The following is a 27078-nucleotide window of genomic DNA, read 5'->3' as shown; positions in this document are numbered from 1 at the left end:
GCATGAGTTCTACATCCATCCAACCCTTTGGTTGCACTCGTACATGAATTCCACGGGGAAACTGTATATTCTTAGGCATCGTTTTCCTCTTGAAAATGATGTAAGGCGGCAACTTTCTCCCGTCAGCTGTAATGGCTAGCATTGCCGTGCATCGCAACTTCTCACTACCGCTGGTTTTCATTAATACACTCCGTGATCCTTTTAGCGCAATAGTGCTGTTGCGAGGCATATCAAAAAAGATTGGAGTCTGATCGGCATTACCAATTTGAGAAAGCAAGTACGAAGTTTCCTTGCGCAAACGTATGACAAAGCGGTGAAAATTTACAATCTTGTCCGTGTAATCAGCTGGCAACTTTTGGCTTAGTGTTGTTCTCCTTCGCACTGACAGATTGTGTCGTCGCATTAACCCCTTAACCCACCCACGAGTCGTCTTAAAATGAGTTACCGGTATGTTGTGTTTGCGCGCTACCTCCTGTCCCTTAATTTGTAACATTTCATATGATACACTGCAGCCATTGTTACGTATTTCACTGACGTACCTAAACACTTCTTCGTCAATTATAGGAAACTTCCCTGTTTTAGGACCTCTAAACGCGCGTCTAGTAAGGTTTGTGCTTTTTAGCTTGTTTTTTACTTTCCGCCAGTCACGCACCAACTTTTCACTCACAGAAAATTTTCTTTCTGCAGCTCTGTTCCCGTGCTGTTCAGCGAAGGCAATTACGCTTAGCTTGAAGCCTGCAGAATAGTTTCTATATTTACCCATAATCGCTTATAAATGCTTCACACGTTAATGTTTTGCGATATAAATGACTTTCCGTAATTGTTCACTATTAAAACAAATTATTTCTGCAAACACCCAAAACACAAATTAAAAACTTAAATTCTCACGCACACATGTCTACAGTAATCACGTAAATCTGAAACAAATAAATGCATCTGTGATCTGTCCATTCCAGAGCAGCCAATACTGTTAGGCAGCAAGGAAGCATGCAACAATTTATCAGTTTAGCTCGTTGGTTGCGACACACTACTGCGCTTGCGCAAAGCTCGCAAACCGGAGCTCTAGCTAGCGCGGTGTAGATCTACTGTATAGTTGACTGTATTCCGAGACATCAGTAACAAACATTCATTTTTTTCAATTTCTTTTAAACATACGGTAATTAGGTTAATATTTCTTCCCAGTAATTGATGATTTTACATTACATTACTGACGAGTTTATAAAATAAAACTTTAATAGCATTGGATAATAATTATCTTGACTGCTTGGATAAAAGTTTTCATCCCATGCCCGGACACTTATGACGTAGTAGTAAGATAAGAGTCTAGCGATGACAACTGAGACATCGTAAATAATTCGGCTGAATAATTCCGTGGAAATCTGCGTCATCGTCTTGGATTTCACTTCGTGCGCAATAACACAGGAGCCGGCCCCATGGTGTAGGGGTAGCGTGCTTGCCTCTTACACGGAGGCCTCGGGTTCAATTCACAGCCGGGTCAGGGAATTTTACCTGTATCTGAGGGCTGGTTCGAGGTCCATTCAACCTACCTAGCCGGTATTTCCTGGCGACGTTGCCGATAAGCGATAACTTACAGCCTTACGTATTTCAAATGGGAACTCATAATATGTAGGTGGTGAATAAATAGTACACTGTCTCGCGACCACGTTGTCAAACTGCCGATAGCCTACCGGTAAGCATAATATGTAGGTGGTGAATAAATAGTACACTGTCTCGCGATCACGTTGTCAAACTGCCGATAGTCTACCGGTAAGCCATGCGTCGTACATATACCGGTATTATTTATTTATACGTTGTGCAACATGTCGCAAACGTGACTGTGTTGCCAAATTGCCCATAAACCATACACGTATTTAAATTGTGCATTCATGTGCAACTTACGTTGCAGTTCCATTTACCTTTTAACCAGATTAGTGAACAAAATTTGGACGTGCGACGATTATGTAATTAAAGGTTTAAAGTCCGATTTTTGTATTGAAAATAAAGGATGCGACGATTACGTGGTGGCGACGATTATGCCGTGAAATACGGTATAACATTTATTTGTATTGAAAAGGTGGACCCTTTTAAGTTTTCTATCTTCCATTCTCAGTTCAATACGGACAAAAATGAAATTCTTTGATTTAAAAAAAAAAAAAAAAAGAGAGACAAAGGTAGTGTAAAAATTTATACTGTACAAGAAAGGCATTCAGCGGCCCGCAACAAGGACGCTTTAAAGAAGTCTAACATGAAATTGTGAGGTATGTGCAAGATAAAATGCATGATCGGAATGGCCATAAGACGAGATGTGATACGAACATGGGCTCGCGAATAGGAATTCTGTTACCGCTAATGAAAATGATTAGGGAAGTAGGTAGAATTTACATGAAACTTGTATTTATTTTATTTCTCAAATTAAATTTGAAATTTTTATAAATAAGATAATGGTTTGACCAAGCACTTTTTAAGCCTGATTTAATTTTTTAAATAGAAAAACTGGGGGGTCGTCCTGCATTCAGGGTCATCCTGGATTCAGAAAAATACAGTACTGTACTTTACATGACACCTGTAGTTGAGTGAAGACCTTCAAAACAGTCATAAATTGATGTCAGAGCCAGGCATAAATCCAGGTCTACATTGTACCATCCCGATACCACAACTGTGAATTTATATTTAGAACTTTGAGTGGATAATATGTAGTTTTTCTGGACATTTCTAGGAAAGAATTTTCCTGAATGTCCGAACTTGCCATCACACTCACCTGACTGGGAGCTTTGTTCTGTACTTCGAACTTAATTAACCGCTGTTCACCATTTTGAAGCATCACCAGAAGCTCTTTAGTGCCAGGATCATAAGAGTGATTCAAAGCTGGAGACAGAGAGCTGCAACAAGATTGTACATTCCAATTGAATCAATGAATACAAAATCCAGTCACTTTCAACAAAACTACTTTATCGGAGATGAAGAAAATCTGAACACTTTCAATATATAACAGACATACAACGCTTTTTATTTATTTTTTCTAGGACATAGAAGTTCCCACCTTTTTAGGCTCATTGAGTGGACTCTGTCAAGTGACCGTGTTGATGTAAGATGGATTGTGAGTCCAAAACTAAACAACACATTCAATGTTTAACCGTAACGTTTTTCACGATATAGAATAATAATAATAATAATAATAATAATAATAATAATAATAATAATAATAATAATAATAATAATAATAATAATATATCAAGGTCCAATAACAATAATGTAGCAGAGAAATTCCCTAGCCTACAGTGTATTTATTATCATTCAACTAGCATTTGTTTTGTTTACTGCAGTATGAGACCACTCCACATTTACACTGTTGCTACATATCATCATAATAAAGAAGAAACATTTAGGACGAAGAAAGACATTGCATATTGTTATTAAAATTTTTAAATGTGTTCACTGCTTTTTTTTTTTTTTTTTTTTCATATTTTATTTTCATCATGTTTTATGTCCAACATATTTGAAAGATTTTTAAGGCGTCTTCCATAATAACTTAGTAGTTGGGTTGAAACATACACTACATTTAACATGGCTATATCATACCTTTATTTCCTTCTACAACATAACAAATTTCTCCATCAGCTACGTAGAGGAAATATAAACAAAACAACAAAACATAAAAAAGGTTACACTTGTCGACTATGACAATGAACTTTAGCTGTCAACACGATAGGGGAACCTGGGGTAATTAGAACATTATCATATAAATCCCAAAAAGTAACTAATGATACTTCTGCATTCCCACACATTATACAGTGTTACTCAATTAGTGCAAGAGTTTCTTTTTACTTACCCTATCAACTTTGTATTTTATTTTTCTACATATGGTATTTATATGATAATGTTCTAATTACCCCGGGTTCCCCTATTCCATCTCTTGGATAGTCCCCCCACCCCCACCTCCCAACAGCTAACCTATTGTTAGAGGGGAGCACTCCACCACCAATTCCCTTCCTTTCCTCTCTTTCCCCTCTATCATAGAATCCTGTACTGAGAGAGGGGAGCAACTCCCAGGCTTCCCAGTCGGAATGCCAAATGTGGTGGTGGTGATTTTTTTTTTAAGAGGAAGTACAATGAGGTAATCATCCTCTCTGAACAAATAAGTGGAAAAGAAATTTAAAATATAAAACAAAATTATTTATTCAACAAAGGAATTTGGAAACGCAGTACAAAATAAAACAAAAAACAATTATAGAATTAGGCTGAAAGGATTATTAACGTATCAAAAGGGAACGTACGTTCCCTGAGTAACAGTACACTTTTAATTTATATACCCTTGATAAGTCCACTGTCGCGCATAAAGCGGATGACGAGATCAGCAGTAGTCGCGTCATCGGCTAGTATGTGTTCGAGTGTTTCCTGCGGGCCGAGGCTCCGTCTTAGGCCAGAGAGATCGGCGCACTCTGCGAGGATGTGGGCCACGGTGAAGTCGGCACCACAAGAACACACTTGGGGGGGGGGGGGGGTCTTCCCTCTTGGAGATAAGAGTGCGTGGATCGTAAATGACCTATCCTCAGCCTGCTCAGTACTATGGCCTCTCTCCATGAAGGTCGGAAAGAGGACCGCCACACGGCAGTTGTCTTCTTAATTGCTCTCAGCTTGTTGGGAGTTCGGATATCTAGCCACTCCGATTCCCAGGACGCCAAGATGGTTCGACGTAGCTGAGAACAAATATCCTTAGCAGGTACATTGACTGGTCTTGGAGGTAAAAATACAGCTTCCTTTGCAGCTTCATCCACTAGTTCGTTTCCCGCAATCCCAACGTGGCTTGGAAGCCACGCTAAAGTGATTCTGGTGCAACGCCAAATGTAGAAGCCTCTTATCTCTCCCCTTCCTTTGTAAATTCAGACCTGACCTACCTTGCTTGAGTTACATCACTATCATTGCTACATTTCCCATTCATATTTAAGTGGACAGTCCCATTTATATTGAAAAGGTGGACCAATGTACATAAATTATTTTAAAGTATTATTGTTAGGAAAATGTCGAGATACTGTGAACCAAGGGAAATCAATCCGTAACAGCCATCTTGCATGTTGGGGTCACACAATGCACCATTCCAGTTTAATGAGAACTGTAGCAAACCTTCATGAGGAAGAACTACAGGAGTTGAATGATGTAGAGATAAGCGGACTCGTATTGAAAAGCCATTCTAGCAGTGATGAAGAAAGTGTTTGTTTTGAAACTGAATAGAGTGATAGTGAAGAACATGAGCCATACCCTACCGTTCATAAAGAAAGACAAGAAACTGATACAACTTGCAAACTTGAACCATTTCCCTCTCTTCTAACTGAATATAAACAACATTAACTGTTATAAATAATAATAGTCCACTCAAAAATTGTGAATTGCTTTTGAACAATATTAGGTATGATGGAACAAATTGTAACAAAAACTAAAAAATATATTCTGACGGTTTTGGCTAAAAAGGGTGCTAAAAGGAGCAAAGATTGATGGAAATGAAATCAGAATATTGTTGGCATGGTATATTCTGATGGAAACTATTTCTAAGAGAAGCGTAACATTGTATTTCACTAGGAAACATGCTGGAAACCAAGAATTTGGTTTAAACAATACAATTTGCAACATGTGAACTCTCATCTATTTTAACGTCGGACTATTATCTCCAACTGCCCCAGAGTTGATAGTTTTTAAAACAAACCTACAATACTGTACAAATTACCTGGAGCTATGCTTTCAGAGGAAGCCTACTTAGCTTACAAGCCACCCCGCTCGACAGGTTAAACAGAGCAGCAACTGAATGAGAACTACGAATGTGATAAATTATTTGAGCCAAACAGTTAATTCAATGAAGTCTTTGGTCCATATATTTTGGAAAAAATACAACTTGTGCAGATGTGACAGTTAAACGACAATCTGAAAAGGATGAGGGTCTAAACAGAAGAGCAAGATGTACCCAAAGTGATTATAACAGCATGTGCTGCTTGATGGATACCCGATGTAACTTCTTAGTGTTTGGTATCATCTACACCTTAGCTCGCCAAACTCTATAAACCCCTATCCTATCTCAACATTCTCCACTTCACATTACTGGTTATAAAATAATTAAGACCGAGCTCGATAGCTGCAGTCGCTTAAGTGCGGGCAGTGTCCAGTACTCGGGAGATAATAGGTTCGAACCCCACTGTCGGCAGCCCTGAAAATGGTTTTCCGTGGTTTCCCATTTTCACACCAGGCAAATGCTGGGGCTGTACCTTAATTAAGGCCACGGCCGCTTCCTTCCCAGTCCTAGCCCTTCCCTATCCCATCGTCGCCATAAGACCTATCTGTGTCGGTGCGACGTAAAACAACTAGCAAAAAAAATAATAAATAATAATTAAGTTATATAATCCATTTCACTTACTTCTGAGGTTGCTCAAGCAGACTTTGAAGTAGACTATTGTTACTAGTAGGAAGTATGGCTTGTTGCTTTGGGTCTGAGTATACCCAACTCGTACCTGTTAACAAAAAGCGCGAACAGAATTATTTCAAACACATTTAAGGTTTAAGACAAATGTTACTATACCAGCCGTGAAAATCATTGGTCATACACTTGTGGTTAAGGAGGAGGCCAAAATTATGGCCGAAACATGTACCTAATGTAACTATTTGTTAAAGATTTAGACCTTTTTAGGGATATGTATCGTATTGAATAAGGTGGAATTTCAACGGTTTCCTTTCAAGGAATATTTTACGTGATTATTCTCTTGATAGCCTCCTGAATACAATTTTGGATTAGTCTTTCTGACAGTTTGTAGGTCATGCTGAGGAGTGAAATTGGTCATTAATCTCATGGTTGAGTACCTTCCTTTCCAAGTTTCACTTTGGCTCATTCAAATAGCTTAGGCAGATGGCCAGTCTGCAAGATCTCATTGAAATATTCAACTAGCCACTGTTTCATAAGAAGTCCTGTGGATCTGAGCAACTCTGGGTGAACACGATCAAAACTAGCTGCTTTATTTGTCAAACACAGTAAAAGCTGTATCTAGCTCCTCAACACGGAAGTCTCATGAATAAACAGGATTTCCTTGTAAGCATGAATCTTGTCTACTTTGCATTGAGAACTCCCAACAGAATAATTATGATTTCAGTTCCTTGGTGACACAAGGGTCTTAAGGACAAGTGGCAAATGTGTTAAGAGCACTTAGGAGTACATTCACTACAATTTTGTCATACTTCTCCTTATACTTCACATATACAATAATTAATTGCATACTTTGGATCAATCTTCATGATAACCATGTGGGATGAACCTTGCCAGACTGACTTTCATTGTACTGACAAATCTTTCATAATTAGCAGGAACTGGAAGAATCCATGAACAGCGTTGTCAAGCCCCTTCGCGAAAAGGTTGTACTTTGCACACTGGAAGTTCTATCCTGGTTGAGTTATTGACGAGACTACTGGAATTTCAACACAATGTTTCATGATAACTGGTCGATGATAACTATGTGTAAAAGATTTCAGTATCCTCTTTTGTGCTGTAGACCTATAGTTAATTTCAGGTGATGGTTTGGATATTATGCAGAGATCAGGAGAATAATCCTTTTGTCACCTTCCAGATCTGAATGTACCTGGGTCCTTACCTTTGTGTATAATTTTAAGAATGTTTATTCCGGTTCATGAATTTAAAGCAACCCCATTTCCATCTTCATATTCGCACACTTCAATACGGCTGTTAAAATCCCTCGCATAAAAAAGGTGGGTGGCTGAAAAGACATACTGGCAGGTTAAATCAAATCAATTCCATGGGTTTGCAAATGCTGACAATTGTAATGCCAGAATGTTCTACAGCCAGAACGAAAATATCTGCTGTTCTGTCCACTTTGACGTCAGTAAGATGCAATCTTGCATCCACTGCAATGCTGTATGTTCACTGCCCTAATTACAGTGTAGCTATATATTTTGCCTCTTCTGTATAGATCTGTATCTTTAGTATTGGTGTCCTGTAATGTAATGACATCTACTCTCTTTACAAGCATAAGAAACGACATATATGGTAAAACTGATTCAATGTTTAAGTGGCACATCCTTAACTTATCGCCAAGATGAATCAATGAATATTCAGGGTCTGGTTGCTCCTGAAAAGGACTACTCGTGGAGCTATTATCGTTCATCTATATTTGTGTGTGTCACTGTGTAGCAGCAACCTGCCAGTACTATAATGCTGTCCAGGGAACGCCAAATTGCTGTTATCACAATCTTTAGGGTTTACCTTCGATGGAAACACCAATGAAGGGATGTCACAGTTTAAGTACCGAGGATGCTAACACAACAACGGGTTTCAAACATTGTAATCAAAACCAGAATCAGCATTGCAAGAAGAGTGTGTCTGAAATTACCTTTGACCTCTAATTCAAAACTTGGTGTGTCACAAAAGACAAGAGTATATATGTGGTGTAACTTGGCAGAACCTAAACAAATTGGACCAGAAGAAACTGTTTTTTTGGATGGCAAACTACTAACAATGACAGAGAAATATAAGTATCTAGAATTTATTGCCACTACTGATGTCACGTAAAATGCTGACATTAAACATCACATCAAACTGACTCAATGAAATGGCATGTGCTAAGTAGAGTCATGTGCGACAGACAGATGCGGGTCAAACTGAAGGGTAAGGCATATACATATACAGGGTGAAGTGAAATTCGCGCACTCAGGCGTTGCAGCGCGACTCCTCACATGCCAGCAATAAAAAAATGTCTCACAAAAGTTCGTCTTGCGAGTATATCCGGCAGAAAAAGAATGTTGAAGAGTGGCAATCTGGCAACACTGTAACAACATGCAGGGTAACTACCTCTGTCAGCACATACTAGTTGTGCTGACCAGTTGGTGCAGTGTATAGAGTTTTGGTAGGACAAACTTTTGTAAGAGACATTTTTTTAATTGCTGGCATGTGAGGAGACGCGCTTTGATGCCCGAGTGCACAAATTTCGCTTCATCCTGTATAATCTACCCAGCTCTTCTGTATTGCTCTAAAGCTTGGATTGGGAAAAAGAAGCAGCGACGAAGGCATGTATGCCGTGGTCTTCTGCCGGCATCACACTGAAGGATCAGCTCCAAAATGAACAACAGCCAGGTCAGCCTTATCAGCGAGAGAAGAGAAGCAGTTTCGCTGATGTGCTCATGTAATGAGACAAGATGTATCCCACCTTTACACTGTTCCTTGGACATTTATGAACCGAGCTGAGAAAGAGGAAGGCCAGAGGTGACTTGGAGAAGATTTACTGAATCTGCCTTACAAAAAGAAGGAGTACCAAAAAATCTGGCTGTAGAAATAAAAATACACTGTCTCAGTGCTAGACGTAACTTTGGAAGTGCCTGACTGAAAGACGCAGATCAGACAGGAAAGAAGAATAATTTAAGAAAGGTAATCAAAGATATTTCTTCTACTTCTTCTACTGCTTTGTCCCAACATAGGGATTATGTATGTGAATTGTATCGCATTTGTGGATTTGGCAGTTTTATGGCCAGATGCGCTTCCTGACACCAACCCTATATGGAGGGATGTAATCACTATTGCGTGTTTCTGTGGTGGTTGGTAGAGTGGTGTGTTTTCTGAAGATGAAGAAGAGAGTGTTGGGACAAACACAAATACCCAGTCCCCAAGCCAAAATAATTTATCAGTCACTATCAAAATCCCCGACCCAGCCAAGAATCAAACCCGGGACCCTCTGAAACGAAGGCCTCAATGCTGACCATTCAGCCAAAGAGTCAGATAAGATAATACAATAGCTTTAAAATAACAAAATAGAAGACATTTTAGCTAAAAGCAGCGCAGTGGGACACAGCCTGAATCTCAGAAGAAAAAAAAAAAAAAAAGAGAGAGAGAAAGAAAATGGAACAAACAACAAACAAAAATTTTCCAAACATACCTGTCAAAGGAAGTGTATTAACATAGAAGCCATTCTCTGTTTGTGGTTGTGCTTCAAACACCAGCTGCTGGACTTGAGGCTGATGTACAAACTGAGCTCCCTGCTGCCCAGATGCGTCACTAGGTGCCATTGCAATTGCGCATAAACCCCTGAAACAAGACACGTTATTGCTAAAATTTAAGTTGATATATTGCCTGAAGCATACATTATGAAAATAATAATTTTGTTAAAAAAATGTTCATAAAAACTTTCCATGTCACATAAGAGAGATCACTGGTTCAATTTCTGTCAATATGAAAATGGACATCCACAGCCTGTTTCCAGTCACTGACCGCGCCAGGAATAGAATGAATGAAGGTCACTTTTACAACTGAGGATAGGAAATTGTGCTGGCTGGCAAAGCCTACTGCACTCCTCTGGGGCAATAATTAATGAACAACAAATAAAATGCTTATAGAAAATGTGATGATGAAGCTTGTTGCTTAAATGGGCCTAACATCGAGACCATCGGCCCCTAATGGTACGAAATGAGACGAAATGGAATGACAAATTAAAAATCCGAAATCCTCCACCGACCAGAATTCAAAATGTGAGGACGAAGAATGAATGAATGGATGGATGGATATGAATTTAAAACAATGAGTGGATCCGACCCGCAATGTCTCGCATTCACAGAAACTGACATGAAACAATAGTATGCGTCTATAGCATAATACTGAATCGATGATGCTTTTAGTCTAAAAGGGGTTCAAAATCCAAGTCATGGGCCTCTCATAATGGTACTTATTGTTAGGAAAGTATTTGTATGGTATGGTATTTGTCGCTAGGAAAATAGAACCATGCTATTAGTCATATTGTGGTACTAATCAAAAGTAGCGTAGACTCACGGCATTTCACACAGTATGGTACTACTCACAGGTAAAGAAATTCGCACATGGAATACAAACCTACGGTGTTTCGCACACTGCGGCACTATTTACAGGCAATGCAAACCTATACAGGCCATGCAAAACCTAGGACGTTCCTCACAAAAGTGGACTAACCACAGGGACCTGCACTATCCCGCGGTATTTCTCACATAGTGGGTACTAAGCATAGGCAAGGCAGAACCATGGTGTTGCTCATATAGGGGTACGAATCACAGGTACTATAGAAGCCGGCACCATACTCTATTGCTACTAATCACAAACGTATTTGGTACCTAACATAGTGGTACTATGTGCAAGTAAAAGCGACCCATGGTGTTCCCCGCATGGTGGTACTAATCACAAGTAGTCTCATGGTTCTAATTTGATCATCCCTTGGTCGCCCCTTTTACGGCAGGCAGGGGATATCGTGGGTGTATTCATCTGCATCCCCCACCCACAGTGGTATATATAGAAAATGTTGCCGGAATGAAAGATGAAAGTGGTGGTGGTGGTGGTGATTACTGCTTTAAGAGGAAGTACACCTAGGCAACTATCCTCTATTAATACTAATCAATGAGAGAAAATTGAAGGTATCTGACACTTCCAAGAATGAAGGTATCAGCCAAAGAAATATGGACTACAAAGAGGGTGAAAATGAAAGACTCCCTAGGCCTCTTGACCTAATTCCACTGGGGTCGGAAAAGAACAATAGAAGACTAAGGGAGGTCAGATACGATAAGACAAACGTAAGGAGCCTGGCACAAGTAAGTGAAAGCAATGCCAGGCCTCAGCTAAGGATCCCGTGGTCGCCAACTCACTTTCCCAAGTTAGGAGCCTCTGGGGTCCCCTTTAGTCGCTTTCTTATGATAGGCAGGGGCTACCGTGGGTGTTATTCTACTGCCCCCACCCACAAAGTTGCCCTTGCTGGCAGGACCTAGTGTTTACAGTGCACTATGTCTTCTGGTATGGGCTAGAATAAGTTTGTTACTTTCATTGACCTGTCTGAGTCTCATCCTTGGCTTTGACAATATGAAAGTGACCAAGGTATGAGTGGTTCTAGTAATACTGTTCCTTATGCAGCCAGTCCTTGTTATGAATTGTGTGAAGATATCGCTTATAGGGTCAGTTGGTGCATGCATTTCAGTGGACCTGGCAGACTGATATGTAATAGCACCTTCTGGCTCAGTGAGGAAAGCAACGGGGAAACTACCTCACTCCTCATTTCCCTAGTATACCTCTTCAGTGATACCTAGGCTACCTACAGCTGTTGGTGGAGCTGTACAGGATCAAACCAGCCTTTGGGCTGAATACCCAACATACATACCCACCCAAAAAGGGTTGAAATTAGCCCAAAGAAAACCGGCCCCGCCTCCTCTTTGTCCAGCGCAAATCTGACGTGGAGTGACCGGGGTTTGAACCACGGACCTCAGCAGTGAGAGGCCGACTGTTTGCGGTCTGAGCCACAGAGCGGCCTTTCTGTCTATATGTGAGTGTGTATGTAATACTTATTCAAAATATTATTGTGCTTGCATGGGGAGGCGCATTTGTTTGTTTATCGCACAGAATAGCAAACAGCGGGGCGAGAAGTCAGCGATCCCAGTACAGTCATCACGCGAGTTTCGAGTTACCAAAGAAGGCAACATGGATTTTGGAGAAGAATTTGTGAATGCTACAAAGGCAAAAACAATAGGGCGAATTCAGAATGGAATGTGTGTTAATCATCAAGAATACTTTTGCTACTGATATAATCTGGTAAACACTATAAACAAAATCTATGAGATGAACGATCATTCCATATGTAAGTACATTTTTTACAGATTATTATAAGATTGAAATTTTATCTCGTAAAAATTAATTCGGTAGACATCGCCCGTTCACATGCAGTTCCATGCTAAAATCGTTAATTCTAATAGGTACTAAAATATATTTTGAGGGCATTCGTTATGTCTTGTTTATACACCGAGCTGCAAGATGTATTTTAAATACGGTACTGACCAGTCTTTTGCAGATATTTTCCCTGATAAATTGTCCGAAAAATGAGGAAAATATTTGACATGATTTTCTTCGTCTGCCTCCTTTTGTTGGTCCTCCTTTGGCTTTGTTTGGAGAATGTCAATTTCTTCTCTTTCCTCTAGCAGATTTTTGCGCTTGTTTCTACTTGCACTACGTTGATTTGACGTTAAATTTAGAAACAATTTCGGAACTGCACCTGGACACAAAATGGGATGATCACGTTTACGGAACCACGTCTTTTTGTCCTTATCGATGTATTTTTCAATAAAGCTCAAGTCACTGTCCTCAAAGTGTTTCATACACACCACCGATCTGGTGGCTGGTAACCAGTCTGCGCGTGAGACTGAACGAATCCATTTACTACGAAGATCAGGATCCTTAGGAAATCGAAAACTGCTTACGTACCCCTCTAATTTTAATGAATTATTGGAGTTGCTTCTGCATCCCGGCACCACACATCTATCTGGCATAATTATAAAATGTTGATATCACCATAGACACCATAATACTAGAAATTGCAATACAAATATATAGACGTGGAGGGCGTCGTACATGCAATCGTACGACATACGTGCAGCACACTGTGTACTGTTCAGTTGTAAAGACGGGCTGCGACGTTGCCACATGCCAAAATAGCGCAACACGGCCTTGACTAGAGACAGACGTACTTTGCTGTTTTGATATCATATGGAGACCACCACACACCATGAAAAAAAGATATTAAATTCCACCCCCACTTCGTACACATTCGCCCACTATCTGGCTTGAGCTATACCAAATACAATCCCATGCTGCCGTATTCATAACACTCGCTCCTCCCCTCCCGGGCTATAAGACAACAGCCAGGTAGCAAACGTGTGATGTGGAGTTACGTATCTCTACCAACACAAGGCTAGTGTTATCAAATACAGTATTTGGTGTTATGTCAGTGCAATCAAACACCAATACCACCGATCTGAGGTGGGATCGAACCCAGTAAGAAAAAAAGTATAATAAGAGTATATTATTATATTACCGGCGTTTTGCCGAAGACAAAATGTTATCAATATATCTAGGCCTATATAAATAAAATAGTGTTGCCCTGTTGTCTGAACACTTCATTTTTTTTGCTTCATGCTGGTAGATCGTGTATTTTAAATTTTTTAGAATTTGCTTTGCGTCACACCGACACATAGGTTTTATGGCGATGATGGGATAGGAATGGGAAGGTAGCAGCTGTGGCCTAAAGTACAGCCTGGTGTGAAAATGGGAAACCACTGACAACCAGTGGCAAAAGGGGGTCTGGTTAAGACGCAGCAGGTCGTTATCCACATTAGGTACCAAAATGAGTTAGAAAAAACAAAACAATGTACATTTAAATCTCACTGTATAGTATTTTTTGAAGTGATTCCACATACTGTATGTGAGTTGATTATGTAAGTACAGAAGATATGAGTAGAATTTTGTAAATAATATAAATTTATTAAGGATGAGCTGTGTGTTTAATAGAAAAAATGTTAATGTAAATTGTATAATACTGTATTTTAGGAAACATGTCTTCTTTTATTTTTAACTTAAAATGTAGTTGTTGAGAATAATGTATTTTTGTGTATCATTTGCCACTGAGGTAGAGACCTAATAATTTTTATATTACAGAACTAGTAACAACAATGGACATATTCACGAATTTAGATTTTTATTACAAAGTCCATTATATCACCCACACCGTGGAAAAACAAAATGTGATGGCCAACAACGCCCTAAGTTACTAAAACCTTAACGCTAATATTACAGGGACAGACGACTGTTGTTAGCTGAGGTATGATTGAGACTGGGCTTTCTCTCTTCTGCTGCTGCTCATGTCTGTTAGATGGCATTACTGCTGCTATTATACGAAACCCAACTAGTCGTAACATAATTAATTTTATGTCTGACTCAGACATGTCTTCAGGGGACAAATGGAATACAAATGGAAAAGCCACTCAGCCACTCAGTGTCACTGCGACGTAAAGCCCCTAGCAAAAAAAAAAAATTTAACTTAAACATTTCCGTCCAACAACTGTCTGATTGGCTGAATGGTTAGCATTGAGGCCTTCGGTTCAGAGGGTCCCGGCTGGGTCAGGGACTTTAATAGATAGCCTCTGATTAATACTTCTGGCCCGGAGACTGGGTGTTTGTGTTTTTCCCAACACTTTCCTATTCATATTCGCACAACCCACTACGCTACCAACCACCACAGAAACACGCAATAGTGATTACATCCCTCCATCTAGGGTTTGCGTCAGGAGGGCATCCGGCCGTAAAACAGGGCCAAGTCCACATTTGCGACACAATTAGCACCCAGGACCCCACAGAGGTGGGAAAAGTGGTAGAAGGTGAAGAAGAATTCCCGTCCAACAACTGTTGGTAAAAAATTACAAAACATGAAACCGAGACTGAAATATAAAGTAGAATTAAAGCGTACGGGAAGCAAATGCACATTGTTAAAATAATAGGAGAAGCGGCTGATGAATGATGCAGGGGGAGAATAACCCTACCATCGGCCGTCTGAAAGGTGGGAAATCATAGCCTGAATATTACGACATTAATAAATTGAGGAAAATGGTAGACCTATAACGTAAATAACAAACATTAATTATGATGAAAATAATATATTGACAATTGAATGATATTTTTAAGGAGCCAGATATGCAGGACCGGATGACTTGGCCCTGTGGTTAAGGGCGCGCAGCTGTGAGCTTGCATCTGGGAGATAGTGGGTTCGATCCCCACTGTCAGCAGCCTTGAAGATGGTTTTCCATGATTTCCCATTTTCACACTAGGAAAATGCTTGGGTTGTACCTTCATTAAGGCCACGGCCGCTCCCTTCCTACTTCTACGCCATTCCACCCAATGTCACTCAAATTTTATGGACGTCGCAGGACAACATGATTTCATCTTAACATAAGGCAACACACACAGCAGAGCTGAACATATTTTACCCTAATTTTATCCATACGTCTGGCACCTTTTTAAAATTGGAAAGTGTTTTACTCTATGTACATACATGAAGACAAAATCTTTTACTTATACAATTTTACAAGCAAACCATATCATTTAAACTCCAGGAACAGCAGCTGAGTGTACAACTGTGTAAATAAGACTTGAACACGGGAGTAAGCCAACAAGCAAGACACGAACGTTCATGTGCATGAAGTGCTCCCATATATTGTATTCATCTTGTACATATATATATAAGTTAGTTTTAAGTAGAGATATGTTTTATCAACTAATTTTAAGATCTTAAACATACTATTTTAGACATACAATGCATTGTTGTACATAGTGACATATATGCCAGTTCATGTTACGACATGCCCCATTTGGATGTGACCTAATGTTTATTATCGTATGGCATTCCTTTGACAATACTATCTTAATCATAGCTTCATCACATAGATATGTATGCATGGTTCAGCTGAGGATGACCTTATGTAAAGGGTCGAAACCGGTCCTGTAGCATAATAAGTGCAATAACAAGTATTGATAGGTGGAAATCCTTTCCTATTTCTAATTGAGTGGCCTGTACATTAATGCTAGGGACGCCTTTTCTGTAAATGTAGTCATTCCCATGAACATGCGGCTTCTGAATTTGTACACAAGTACAGTCTACAGTTCCGACAGCAAAAGGGAAGCTCAAACAACGTTCTTGCCACTAAGCCCGTGCTTCCTGCATTTAAGCAACATTTGTTAGAATTTTATCTAATAATCTGCTTTTATTTCTGTTCATGTCAAAACCTGCGAAAATGTTTTTTGACACAGTTCTCCAAGATGTCTTCACCAACTCCACTCTGAAGCCCAGGGTCACCAACATAACACAAGAAGATTTAAATTTTTTCTTCATTTGTTAGTGCACCACCTCTTGTTTCTTTGGAGTGCCCAAGGAAATGCTCCGCTAACCATTCAGTATGCTCCTTGAAAATCCAAAGCCTGTTTCCAGTCATCTGACCAGGTCAGGAATGGAATGAATGAAGTGGTGAAGATAGGAATCGTGCTGGCTGCCAAAGCCTGTCACACTCCTCTGGGGCAATGATTAATGACTGACAGATGAAATGTTATGATAGTGGAGAGTGTTGCTGGAATGAAAGATGACAGAAAAAACTGGAGTACCCGGAGAAAAACCTGTCCTACCTCCGCTTTGTCCAGCACAGATCCCACATGGAGTGGCCGAGATTTGAACCACGAAACCCAAAGGTGAAAGGCCGGCGCGCTGCCATCTGAGCCACGGAGGCTCTTCAGTATGCTTCTTACTGGACCTTTATAACACACTGTAATCAAGTTGAGATGATTCCCTGCAAAGTTTATATAATTTTCTTTTCCAATTAATCACCACCGTTACCTCTGCCATGCTATTGAACTTGACACTATCATTTGGTGTCACCTACTGAGTTAGCTCAAGGAAACATGAGCAGGTGCTTACCGGAAAAAGTGCATGCTTTATCTTTATTCACCAGAAATCTGGAGCGCACACTCTGCTACTCGAGTGTGTACTCAAGGCCACAGGTCTGCTGTGAATGACTGCTTCCGACAGGCGGTTTTTATTCACCTCATTGCGAGTGCCTGCTCTAAATTCGCGAGTAAACAGTGCGTGCTCATTTTTATTCACACCACCCATTGATATATATGTGAGAAAACAAAGGCCCAATAATACTGCCTTGAATTCCCCTCTCAATTATTACAGGGACAGATAAAGCTTCGCCTACTCTAATTCTCTGAGTTCTATTTTCTAGAAACTTAGCCACCCATTCAGTCACTCTTTTGTCAAGTCCAATTGCACTCATTTTTGCCAGTAGTCTTCCATGATCTACCCTATCAAATGCCTTAAATAGGTCAATTGCGATACAGCCCATTTGACGTCCTGAATATCTTGCTGGAATCCTACAAGTTGAGCTTCAGTGGAATAACCTTTCCTAAACCAAAACTGCCTTCTATCAAACCAATTATTAATTTTGCAAACATGTCTAATATAATCAGAAAGAATGCTTTCCCAAAGCTTACATACAATGCATGTCAAACTGACTGGCCTGTAATTTTCAGCTTTATGTCTATCACCCTTTCCTTTATACAGAGAGGCTATGACAGCAACTCTCCATTCATTTGGTATAGTTCCTTCATGCAAACAATAATCAAATAAGTACTTCAGATATGGTACTATATCCCAACTCATTGTCTTTGGTATATCCCCCGAAACCTTATCAATTCCAGCTGCTTTTCTAGTTTTCAAACTGTGTAGCCTACTGTAAATGTCACTGCTGTCATAGGTAAATTTTAATACTTCTTTAGCATTAGTCACCTCCTCTACCTGGACATCTTTACATACTGCTGACTGAATACTTCTGCCTTTCGAAGGTCCTCACATACACATTGTTCATTAATGATCCCTGGAATATCCTTCTTGAAATCTCATTCTGCCTTAAAGTACCTATACTTACTCTTCCATTTACATTAAAATTTGTATGACTGCCAATTATGCTTGCCATCATGTTATCCTTAGCTGACTTCTTTGCTAGATTCAATTTCCTAGCAAGTTCCTCCAATTTCTCCCTACTTCTACAGCCATTTCTAACTATTTCTTTCCAACGTGCACCTCCTTCTTAGTCTCTTTACTTCTCTGTTATAATATATTGGATCTTTACCATTCCTTACCACCTTTAAAGGTGCAAACCTATTTTCACATTCCTCAACAATTGCTTTAAACCCATGAGTCTGTTTACATTTTTATTTATCATTTTCCACAGATCATAGTTACTTTTTAAAAACTCCCTCATGCCTGTTTTGTCAGCCATATGGTACTGCTTAATAGTCCTAATTTTAATATTTTCCTTTCTTTCACATTTATTTTTAACTACCACAAAAAGAGCTTCGTGATCACTAACACCATCTATTATTTCGGTTTCTCTATAGAGCTCATCTGGTTTTATCAGCACCACATCCAAAATATTCTTCCCTCTAGTTGGTTCCATCACTTTCTGAATCTGATGCTCTTCCCGTATTAACTTATTTGCCATTTGTTGGTCATACTTCATGTCGTTTGCATTACCTTCCCAACTGTCATTTGGTAAATTGAGATCACCTGCTACAATCACGTTCCTTTCCTTATCGTTTCCCACATAGCTGATTATCTTATTAAATAATTCTGAATCAGCGTCTGCGCTACCCTTTCCCAGTCCGTAAACTCCAAAGACATCACACTGCCTATTATCTTTAGAGATGAGCCTTACACCTAGAATTTCATGTTTGTCATCTTTAACCTTTTTGTAGCTTACAACTTTTTCTTTTTCTTTTGCTGTTGGCTTTACGTCGCACCGACACAGATAGGTCTACAATTAAGTATTTATTTATTTTCCACCTAGTCGATACAATGATTGCTTAAGGCAATTTTTTATGTTCAAAAGTGGTACATGTTTCGTATATTATCAACATCTTCAGCCACATAACACTGTTTAGATGAAAAATATATAAAATTGACAAAGTAATGCTTTAGAGGAAGTGTTAATTTTAAGGACACTTTGTCAATTTTATATATTTTTCATCTAAACAGTGTTATGTGGCTGAAGATGTTGATAATATACGAAACATGTACCACTTTTGACCATTAAAAATTGCCTTAAGCAATCATTGTATCGACTAGGTGGAAAATAAATAAATACTTAATTGTGAATCTATTGAAGTGCGATACGGACCATGAAGCTGATTTTATGTAACAGATAGGTCTTGCGGCGACGATGGGAGAGGAAAGGGCTAGGACTGGGAAGGAAGCGGCCTTAATTAAGGTACAGCCCCAGCATTTGCCTGGTGTGAAAATGGGAAACCACGGAAAACCATTTTCAGGGCTGCCGACAGTAGGGTTCGAAGCCACTATCTCCTGAATACTGGATACTGGCCGCACTTAAGCGACTGCAGCTATCGAGCTCGGTGCTTACAAATTCTTCTTTCACCACAATGAATACTCCCCCTCCTACCATTCCTATCCTTCGTACTATTTTTTCAATTATCTGGTACATACTGAGAATTGATTCCTTCATTAAGGTACAGCCCCAGGATTTGGCTGGTGTGAAAATGGGAAACCACAGAAAACGATCTTCAGGGCTGCCGACAGTGGGGTTCAAACCCACTATGTCCCGGATGCAAAAATCTGATCCTAACAGCCCCTCTGTGGTCTGAAACCACACTGGTTTTCATCCAACTTACTCTCAACTACTGACCGCACCCTTCTTTCCAAAATGCCAGTGAACACCTTGTCTGGTATACTGATCAATTCATATATATTTAATAATAAGAAGAAGGTGCGCTTAGTTGAGCATCTTAGTCCTTACTGTAGTCTGTGATTGACTTTGTTCTTTTCATGCACTTTAGTATGTGGTATGTCAAAATTTTTGCCGCACAGCACACACGCGCAATCTACGTCCGGTATGTGAAATCGCTTGTTAATACACAGCTTGTAGTGAAAGCTGTGTACTGAAAGTCTGGCTATCACATGTCTTTACTTCTGGTTTTCTCTGGTCCAGGACTTGTCCACCATAGCAGGCGAGCTGTAGAATTCCAGCTGTATTTCTTCTGTATATATATATATAAGAACACAAAGAGGCCCCCTGGAGTTCTGTTAAAAAGTGACTAAGTGATCAAAAGTAATGGTTATGAGCGCACGTCATGACAATTTGAAACTGCACAAAAGGGGCCTTGCAGCAACACATGATGTGAGTTCTATTGGAGTCAACAGACAACCTGTCTCCATGAAGCCGACCCATGCTGGCCAAAAACACAAAAAATGGTCACAAATATCAGATGTACTCAGTCTCAGTTTTAATTCTTCTATATAAGAAAAAATACTTCTAGGGGTTGCGATGGTGAGTCCCTAGCAACCATTGAGAAAGGAGTTTTCCTCTCTGCTACTTCAGGTATTGTTAAATATTACTTTTATATGATTCCAACATTCAAACTGGGTATCAAAGAACCACCAAGTTACTTCTTGGGACAGGTCAGTGGGTCCTCAGCAGTGACAATGATCGTCTTCTACCTCTCCTACATGTCATATGAGGTAAGTTTTATAAGACTGCATATCCTAAGTTATTTATTATGACCAATGGGACAGTTCAAAATAATAATAATACAAAAAGCAAAAACAACCCTGTACCACATCTACTTCGCACCGATCCTCACATATGATCTATACTGCGTTTCACGAGAGTTTAATCCTGATGTAAACAAATAGACGAAGCACCTTGCCCTTAAAACGTGGTCATAGACGTAGTTGATTGGAGAAGAAACTCTCGCACTCACTCGACTGTATGTGAGCTCGAAGAAAAATAGTACGTCGCATTAATTTAATTTTAGTTTATTACATTTAGAGAGTTTGGAAGAGTATGTAATGAAATTAAAATATGGTTTTCGTATATACCAGTAGGCCTATATATATATATATATATATATATATATATTTGGTTTTGTTTTAATAAAATAGTGATTAAATAATGAGAAATGAAGGCACAAGGCGTGGTGTAATACAGGAAGTCTTCTCGTAATGAGGGTAAGTACCAAGCTGTACAGTGTGGAGATAAGGTGCTGCATCTTGCAGCAGTAGTTACGAGTATTCATAGTGAGAGAAATGGAGCAACAGGTAGGACCATTGAAAGGACAAAATCAGGAATGAATGATGTAAACAGGAAGGTAGCTGAAACCGAGGTCCCTATTATCAGTGTAATAAAGAGTTCTGTTAAAAAGTGACGAAGTGATCAAAAGTAATAGTTATGAGCGCACGTCATGACAATTTGAAACTGCACAAAAGGGGCCTTGCAGCAACACAACACTTCCCATATCAGAATGAAGAGCGAGAGAACTGCCAGACCTTAGGCTACTGTCCAAGGAAAGAGACCAAGAAGATCCCACTTCCTTCTTCCATTGCTTAGAAACAACGTCCTCACAATATTATCCACTAAACACATAACTGCGAGAATCACAGCATAAAAATAAATACTGGCTAATTGACTTTAATTCGGAGAAACACGGCTGATCACTGCATTTTGCTGGACACAGTGAAATCAGATGTAGACGAGAGAGGTCCCAAATGAGATGATGTCCTGGAACAGAAGATTTATGCTGACATAGAGAGATGGCAAGCGCTTGGGCACACCACACCCAGGAAACTAGAGTTGGAAAATTATGACGATACATACTGTTACTAGTATCAATTCCCACTCACTTTTTTCTTTACAGTTTTTGAATGATGCCTAGGTGCCAGAATTTTGTTCTGCAGAAGTTCTTTTTACATGCCAGTAGACCTACTGATACGAGACTCTCATGTTTGAGCAATTTCATACACCACCAGACTGAACTGAGATCAAACCCGTCCACCAGAGCTCAGGAGGCCAGCGCTCTACCATATGAGCTACTCAGTCCAGCTATTGGTAAAACAAAACCAGCTTCTAAACTCATAGTATCTATGTAATTCCATTGGTATTAGGTCTCTGAGCCTAAAAAATAAATCTCTGCTCTAAAATTGAAAGGTGAATAAAGGAAAAGTAAGATCAAAATATATACAGAAAGTTGAAGTTAGAAAATTAAGTTATAAAAATGTTCTTTCTTGCAAATTTCACACATAGATAAGAATTTTGGAATTCTCTTATGTAGCGTGGTCAGTAGGCAACTTCAGTCTCAAAAAGTGAGCACATGATCTGTTTAGAACCTAGACCAGTTTTCTGAAGTACTGCACTTTTTGGGTATTTCACACACTGTAAGTTACATCAGTATGGTTTATGTGACAAGGAAATATTTTTGAATAAATTCTTAAAATACTAGAACATGATGACTGGCAGTCAGGATGTTTGTTGCTATCAGGTACAAAGTGAAATGATTTGCTGCTCTGATCCTGAAATATTAGCTATTATTTTCACCGAGAAGGTTATACAACTAGACTTTGAAAATGATAATAACATGTAACATAGGTTACTTACTGTTGTTGCAGACCATCACCAACAACTAGCAGCTGTTGTGGGTGATATGCACTAATAGGAATGACAGTTCCTGGCTGAGGAGAAATACTGAACATATGTTGATTATCGATGGAACCTATTAACTCGGGACTAATAGAATATGGTACAGCACCACTTCTAACTACATTCGCAGCACTTGGTACCACAGTCCCTAAAAGTTCCTGTGGGTTATCATTCAACACAGCTGCAGTAACTACTTGAAATTGATGAGACATGTTTAAACATACTGCCGAACAACAAATCGGAGTTGAATAAACGATGACTATCGTTAAGTAAGACTTAAGTAATCAAAATGAAAATGAATCAGACTAATACAGAGGTCACTAATACCACTGCCTTCTTCCATTGCCTAGAAACGACGTCCTCACAATGTTATCCACTAAACACATAACTGCGAGAATCACAGCATAAAAATAAATATTGGCTAATTGACTTTAATTTGGAGAAACACGGCTAATCACTGCATTTTGCTATTATTTCAATATTTAGGAAATAGGGTTATGTTGATGCAGCAATGCACTCGGCGCCATTAGCACATTAGTCATTACAGTTTTCATCGTTATCAACAAGGAATATTTACGGATTTCTTAACAAATATTCCTGAATGAACAAAAGTTTGGAAGGTGAAGTATTTTCCAGAACTCCTAAATCTGTGGAACATTAAACTCGTAACTATAACAAAACAACCGAATTGTCAAAATACGTTCCATTAGTCACGTTTTAAGAGCATTTGGAAGAACGAAAAGCCATTCTCGCAACCACGTCATTTATGACAAAGTTCGATATTATTCGATATAGCTAATTTCTCTTGTTTCGTGATATAACCCAGAATGAAGGAAAAATCAAAATAACAGACCCTCACTGTTAAAGTTCAAATTCGTATCCCGGTCATAGCATACGGAAACCCCCAAAAATTAATGCCGAAGCGATATAGATATAGCATATTTAATTTGGGATCCAAGAATATCTGTACAGGTAACACCCCCTTGAGTTACAGAGGGCGCTGCTGTAGGTGTTGTTACGGATGTGCACTTTCTAATCAGACAGATTATCGAAAAGCGGAAGTTAGGTGTACTTCATATTGCTACTCCTTGCTTAGGGACTTGTTGAAGGGGAGCGGTCTCTTGCTTATTGTTTCCTTCGTAATATTGAAGTGCTTCGCGGAACAGGCGCCGTTTTGAAAGTGACAGGAAAATACACCCTCGGAAGGCAATGGCAGTTATCAGCTGTTAATGTCCTATACGAAATGCTAGGCTGGAGTACGCAAGGTACAAATAATCAAATTAAAGTTAGTGACAGTTTTAATTAAAATAATGGAAGGATGATTTGCTCTTTCATGGGAAAGATACTTATATTTACCATAAGTCAGCGGGAATTATTGCTGTATTTATAAAATGCAAACTCATTGGACAGAGACCCAACATCTTGTCAAATTATCTGGAGGCCGATTAAACTCGGGTGTTAGTTAACTTGTACCCTAACCTGTCACGAAGTCTTCGAACTTTTATGATCATCCACTGATCCTCTCAGCATTGCTTTGTAAGCAGTTTGAAGACATGGAAATATATTTATATATTTCATTCTGAAGTTGAGTCGCCTGCTTTCATAATTATTTATTTTTCCACTTAAACCCTATGGCAGCTGTGAAGATTGTTCCCCATTTTCACACCAGGCAAATACTGGGCTGTTTTGCAATTAAGGCCACGGCCGTTAGGCCTAAGTACAGAATCCCAGCCCTATTGCGTCTTTGCGTCGCCGGAAACCTTGCTGCGACGTTAAACCACTAGGAAAAAAGAAAAAAAAATGATCATATGAGTCCTCTGTAGTGCTGGGAAAGGAGCGGTAGGAGCGGAGCAGTTGTTCGCGCAACATGAATCGGTATCTCCGATTACCTCCGTTGCCTCCGCTTCCTCCGTTAAAACCGTTATACAAGGAAAGGAGCGGTAGGAGCGGAGTAATTTGTTTTAGTATGACCTATTTTAAAGTAGAGTGTCAACGCGGCCAAGCCGTTGGACTGTTACGTACGATAACCTTTTTAAGCCACAGATATAGTTGTGTTTTTTACTGAAGAAACTACCGTATATTATATAATACCGATACATCATTTAATGTAACAATAATTCATAATTTTTTGGTATATTAAAGAGAAGTATGTTATAAAAAGGCAGCCTCATAATAAACACACCCAATTACTTCGAAGCCACAGCCATACACCAAACATATAAATAAATAAATAAATAAATAAATAAATAAATAAATAAATAAATAAATAAATAAACGTTTCAGTCAAGAAGCAACTAAGTTCAAGGCTACATACGTTACTTGAAGAAATATTTAGAGTTTCCACGTAAGAAAAGCGAAGTGTTTGCTCGTTCTGGCGATAAAGCATTTCTTCTTGCGGTGATTACTTCTCCAGCAGCAGAAAACATTCTCTCCGCTGAGACAGAGGTAGTTGGAATACAAATGTTGTATCCAGCTTTTTCATGAAGCGGATTAGATTGGTTCGCTAACTGAGCCAGGCTCAGGCTCTAATTCCACGTACTGCCTTAGGAGTATCGTGATATTCGACGTAGGCGTCGCAAAACGTCGCTTCTGGGCCAGTTTTGCCTCCAAAAACGCTAAGCAGTGGTGTGAGTTTTTCAAATATAGCCCTGACATTAAAAAATTTAGTGAGCAGTTTAAAATTTGTCATTTTTATTTCGCTATTCCATGTTGCAACGCAACCTTTGAAAGAGTGTATTCCCTGATTAATACACAGTGGTCAGAAGAAAGAAACCGTTTGCTGACCGAGTCGGATAAGGGTATTATAATAGTAAAGTACAACTGTAAAAACATGTCATGTGGAGAGTTTTACAATTATTTGTTACAAGAAAATAATTCATCTTTGCTGTCGAACGTGGGTGCAGTCTGTAAGTACCAGCATAAAATAGCTACAACTTCAGCATCTTCGTCAGCATAACAGTTATAAGGTATGTAATACTAAATATTGTACGTAAATATTAAAATTCCATTTGTCCTCCATTTTTAAAACAATTTTAAGAAAAGTCCTCCTTTTATTAAGAGTCTGTCCTCCGTTTGAAAATTTAGAGTTGGTCATCCTAAATGAATTAGATGTGCCGCCTCCCGTTGAAAAACTACGTGCACATAATTTGCACTCGGTGGAATATTTCTTCTGATCGCCTTCTGCATCGAAAAATTTCAAAACAACTCATGGTTTTCGTGGCATTAGCTACATAATGAAGGTGGTGCCAGAAAGTTCACCCGTCACACGCAGCAACTGACAGGAAGGTGTGTTTTGAATGAATGAGCAGAGCAGGTTCGCTCCGTTTCCTCCGCCAGCCTCCGTATACCTCCGCAATTCTCCGCAGTAGTACCGGAGAATACCGGTGGAGCGCTTCACTTGCTACAACCGATTCAATCACTCGGAGGACTGCCTCCTCTCCCAGCACTAGTCCTCTGAGCTCATCACAATTTTGTCACCCATACCTTCTGTCCATATATAGTAATTTCCCGTTGTCTTTCGCGGTTGTACGTCAGTCGTGCTTTCACATCCTCTAGCCATGATGCAAGGGCTTATCTATGAATACTTACTGTCAGATTTATTTTGTTTATTGTGAGCTTGAGATGGTTTCTTCATTAACATTATTAACTCGATAGCCCCCCTGTGGACTCTGGCCCCCTTCAATAGTTCAATATTTCTCTGTTACCTGTGCGTATTACATTACCTGTGAGTAGTACCACACTGTGAGGAACACCGTAAGTCTACGTTACTCATGATTAGTACCGCTACATTAGGAATACCATGGTTCTTACTTTCCTAGCGATAGTACCATTATGAGGGGCAGTTGACCTCATCAGTTTAGGATTGTGCTTTGGAAGCAGTCCCTTGGTTGGTATATAGGCTACTGTTGGTTTAAGATAGTTTCTGGGAAGGTGGCATTGCAGGTCAAATCCACTGATTGTTTTAAGTTCATAATCATTGTTCATCTTCTCTTTTTTTAAATTCTAGTCAGTGGATAAATTTTGGAATTTTTTTAAAACTTTTGATATTGCGAGTTGGATCCGCTGATTATTTTAAATTCATATTCATCCAATCATTCTTCATCATCATGTTTCGAATTCTGGTCATTGGATGAGTTTTGGACTTTTACATTTTCATTACATTTCGTCTCATTTTGTACCATTAGGGGCCGATGTTCCGAAGAAATGTAATAAAGTATTATATTCAACCTATTA

At 39.3% G+C, this 27078-nt stretch overlaps 2 protein-coding genes across 6 annotated transcripts in view; one reads left to right on the top strand and one right to left on the bottom strand.

The window, feature by feature from the left end:
* LOC136884297 (uncharacterized) overlaps positions 1–23592 on the bottom strand; it is a 75179-nt gene extending 51587 nt beyond the window's left edge. For 3 of the 4 annotated variants that reach the window (XR_010861342.2, XM_067156367.2, XM_067156368.2), the window contains exons 1-4: positions 22804–23592; positions 9915–10063; positions 6401–6494; positions 2759–2879 (exon numbers count right to left, since the gene is read on the bottom strand). Coding sequence is in view for 3 of the 4 variants with exons in the window: in XM_067156367.2 (XP_067012468.2) it covers positions 2759–2879; positions 6401–6494; positions 9915–10063; positions 22804–23057 (618 nt within the window). In the remaining variant the exon portion in view is untranslated. Of the gene's footprint in view, positions 1–2758; positions 2880–6400; positions 6495–9914; positions 10064–13240; positions 13396–22803 lie in introns of those variants that run through there. The other variant, XM_067156369.2, reaches the window with a different exon arrangement.
* Positions 23593–23967: 375 nt separating this feature from the next.
* Positions 23968–27078, top strand: part of LOC136884298 (uncharacterized) — a 32214-nt gene continuing 29103 nt past the window's right edge. For both annotated transcript variants that reach the window (XM_067156371.2, XM_067156370.2), the window contains exon 1: positions 23968–24110. The gene's annotated coding sequence lies outside the window, so the exon portion shown is untranslated. The remainder of the gene's footprint in view (positions 24111–27078) is intronic.

Source organism: Anabrus simplex, chromosome 12, assembly GCF_040414725.1.
Source record: "Anabrus simplex isolate iqAnaSimp1 chromosome 12, ASM4041472v1, whole genome shotgun sequence".
NCBI lineage: Eukaryota > Metazoa > Arthropoda > Insecta > Orthoptera > Tettigoniidae > Anabrus > Anabrus simplex.
Note: the sequence above shows the minus strand (reverse complement) of the source record. Positions and strands in the feature narration are given on the sequence as shown.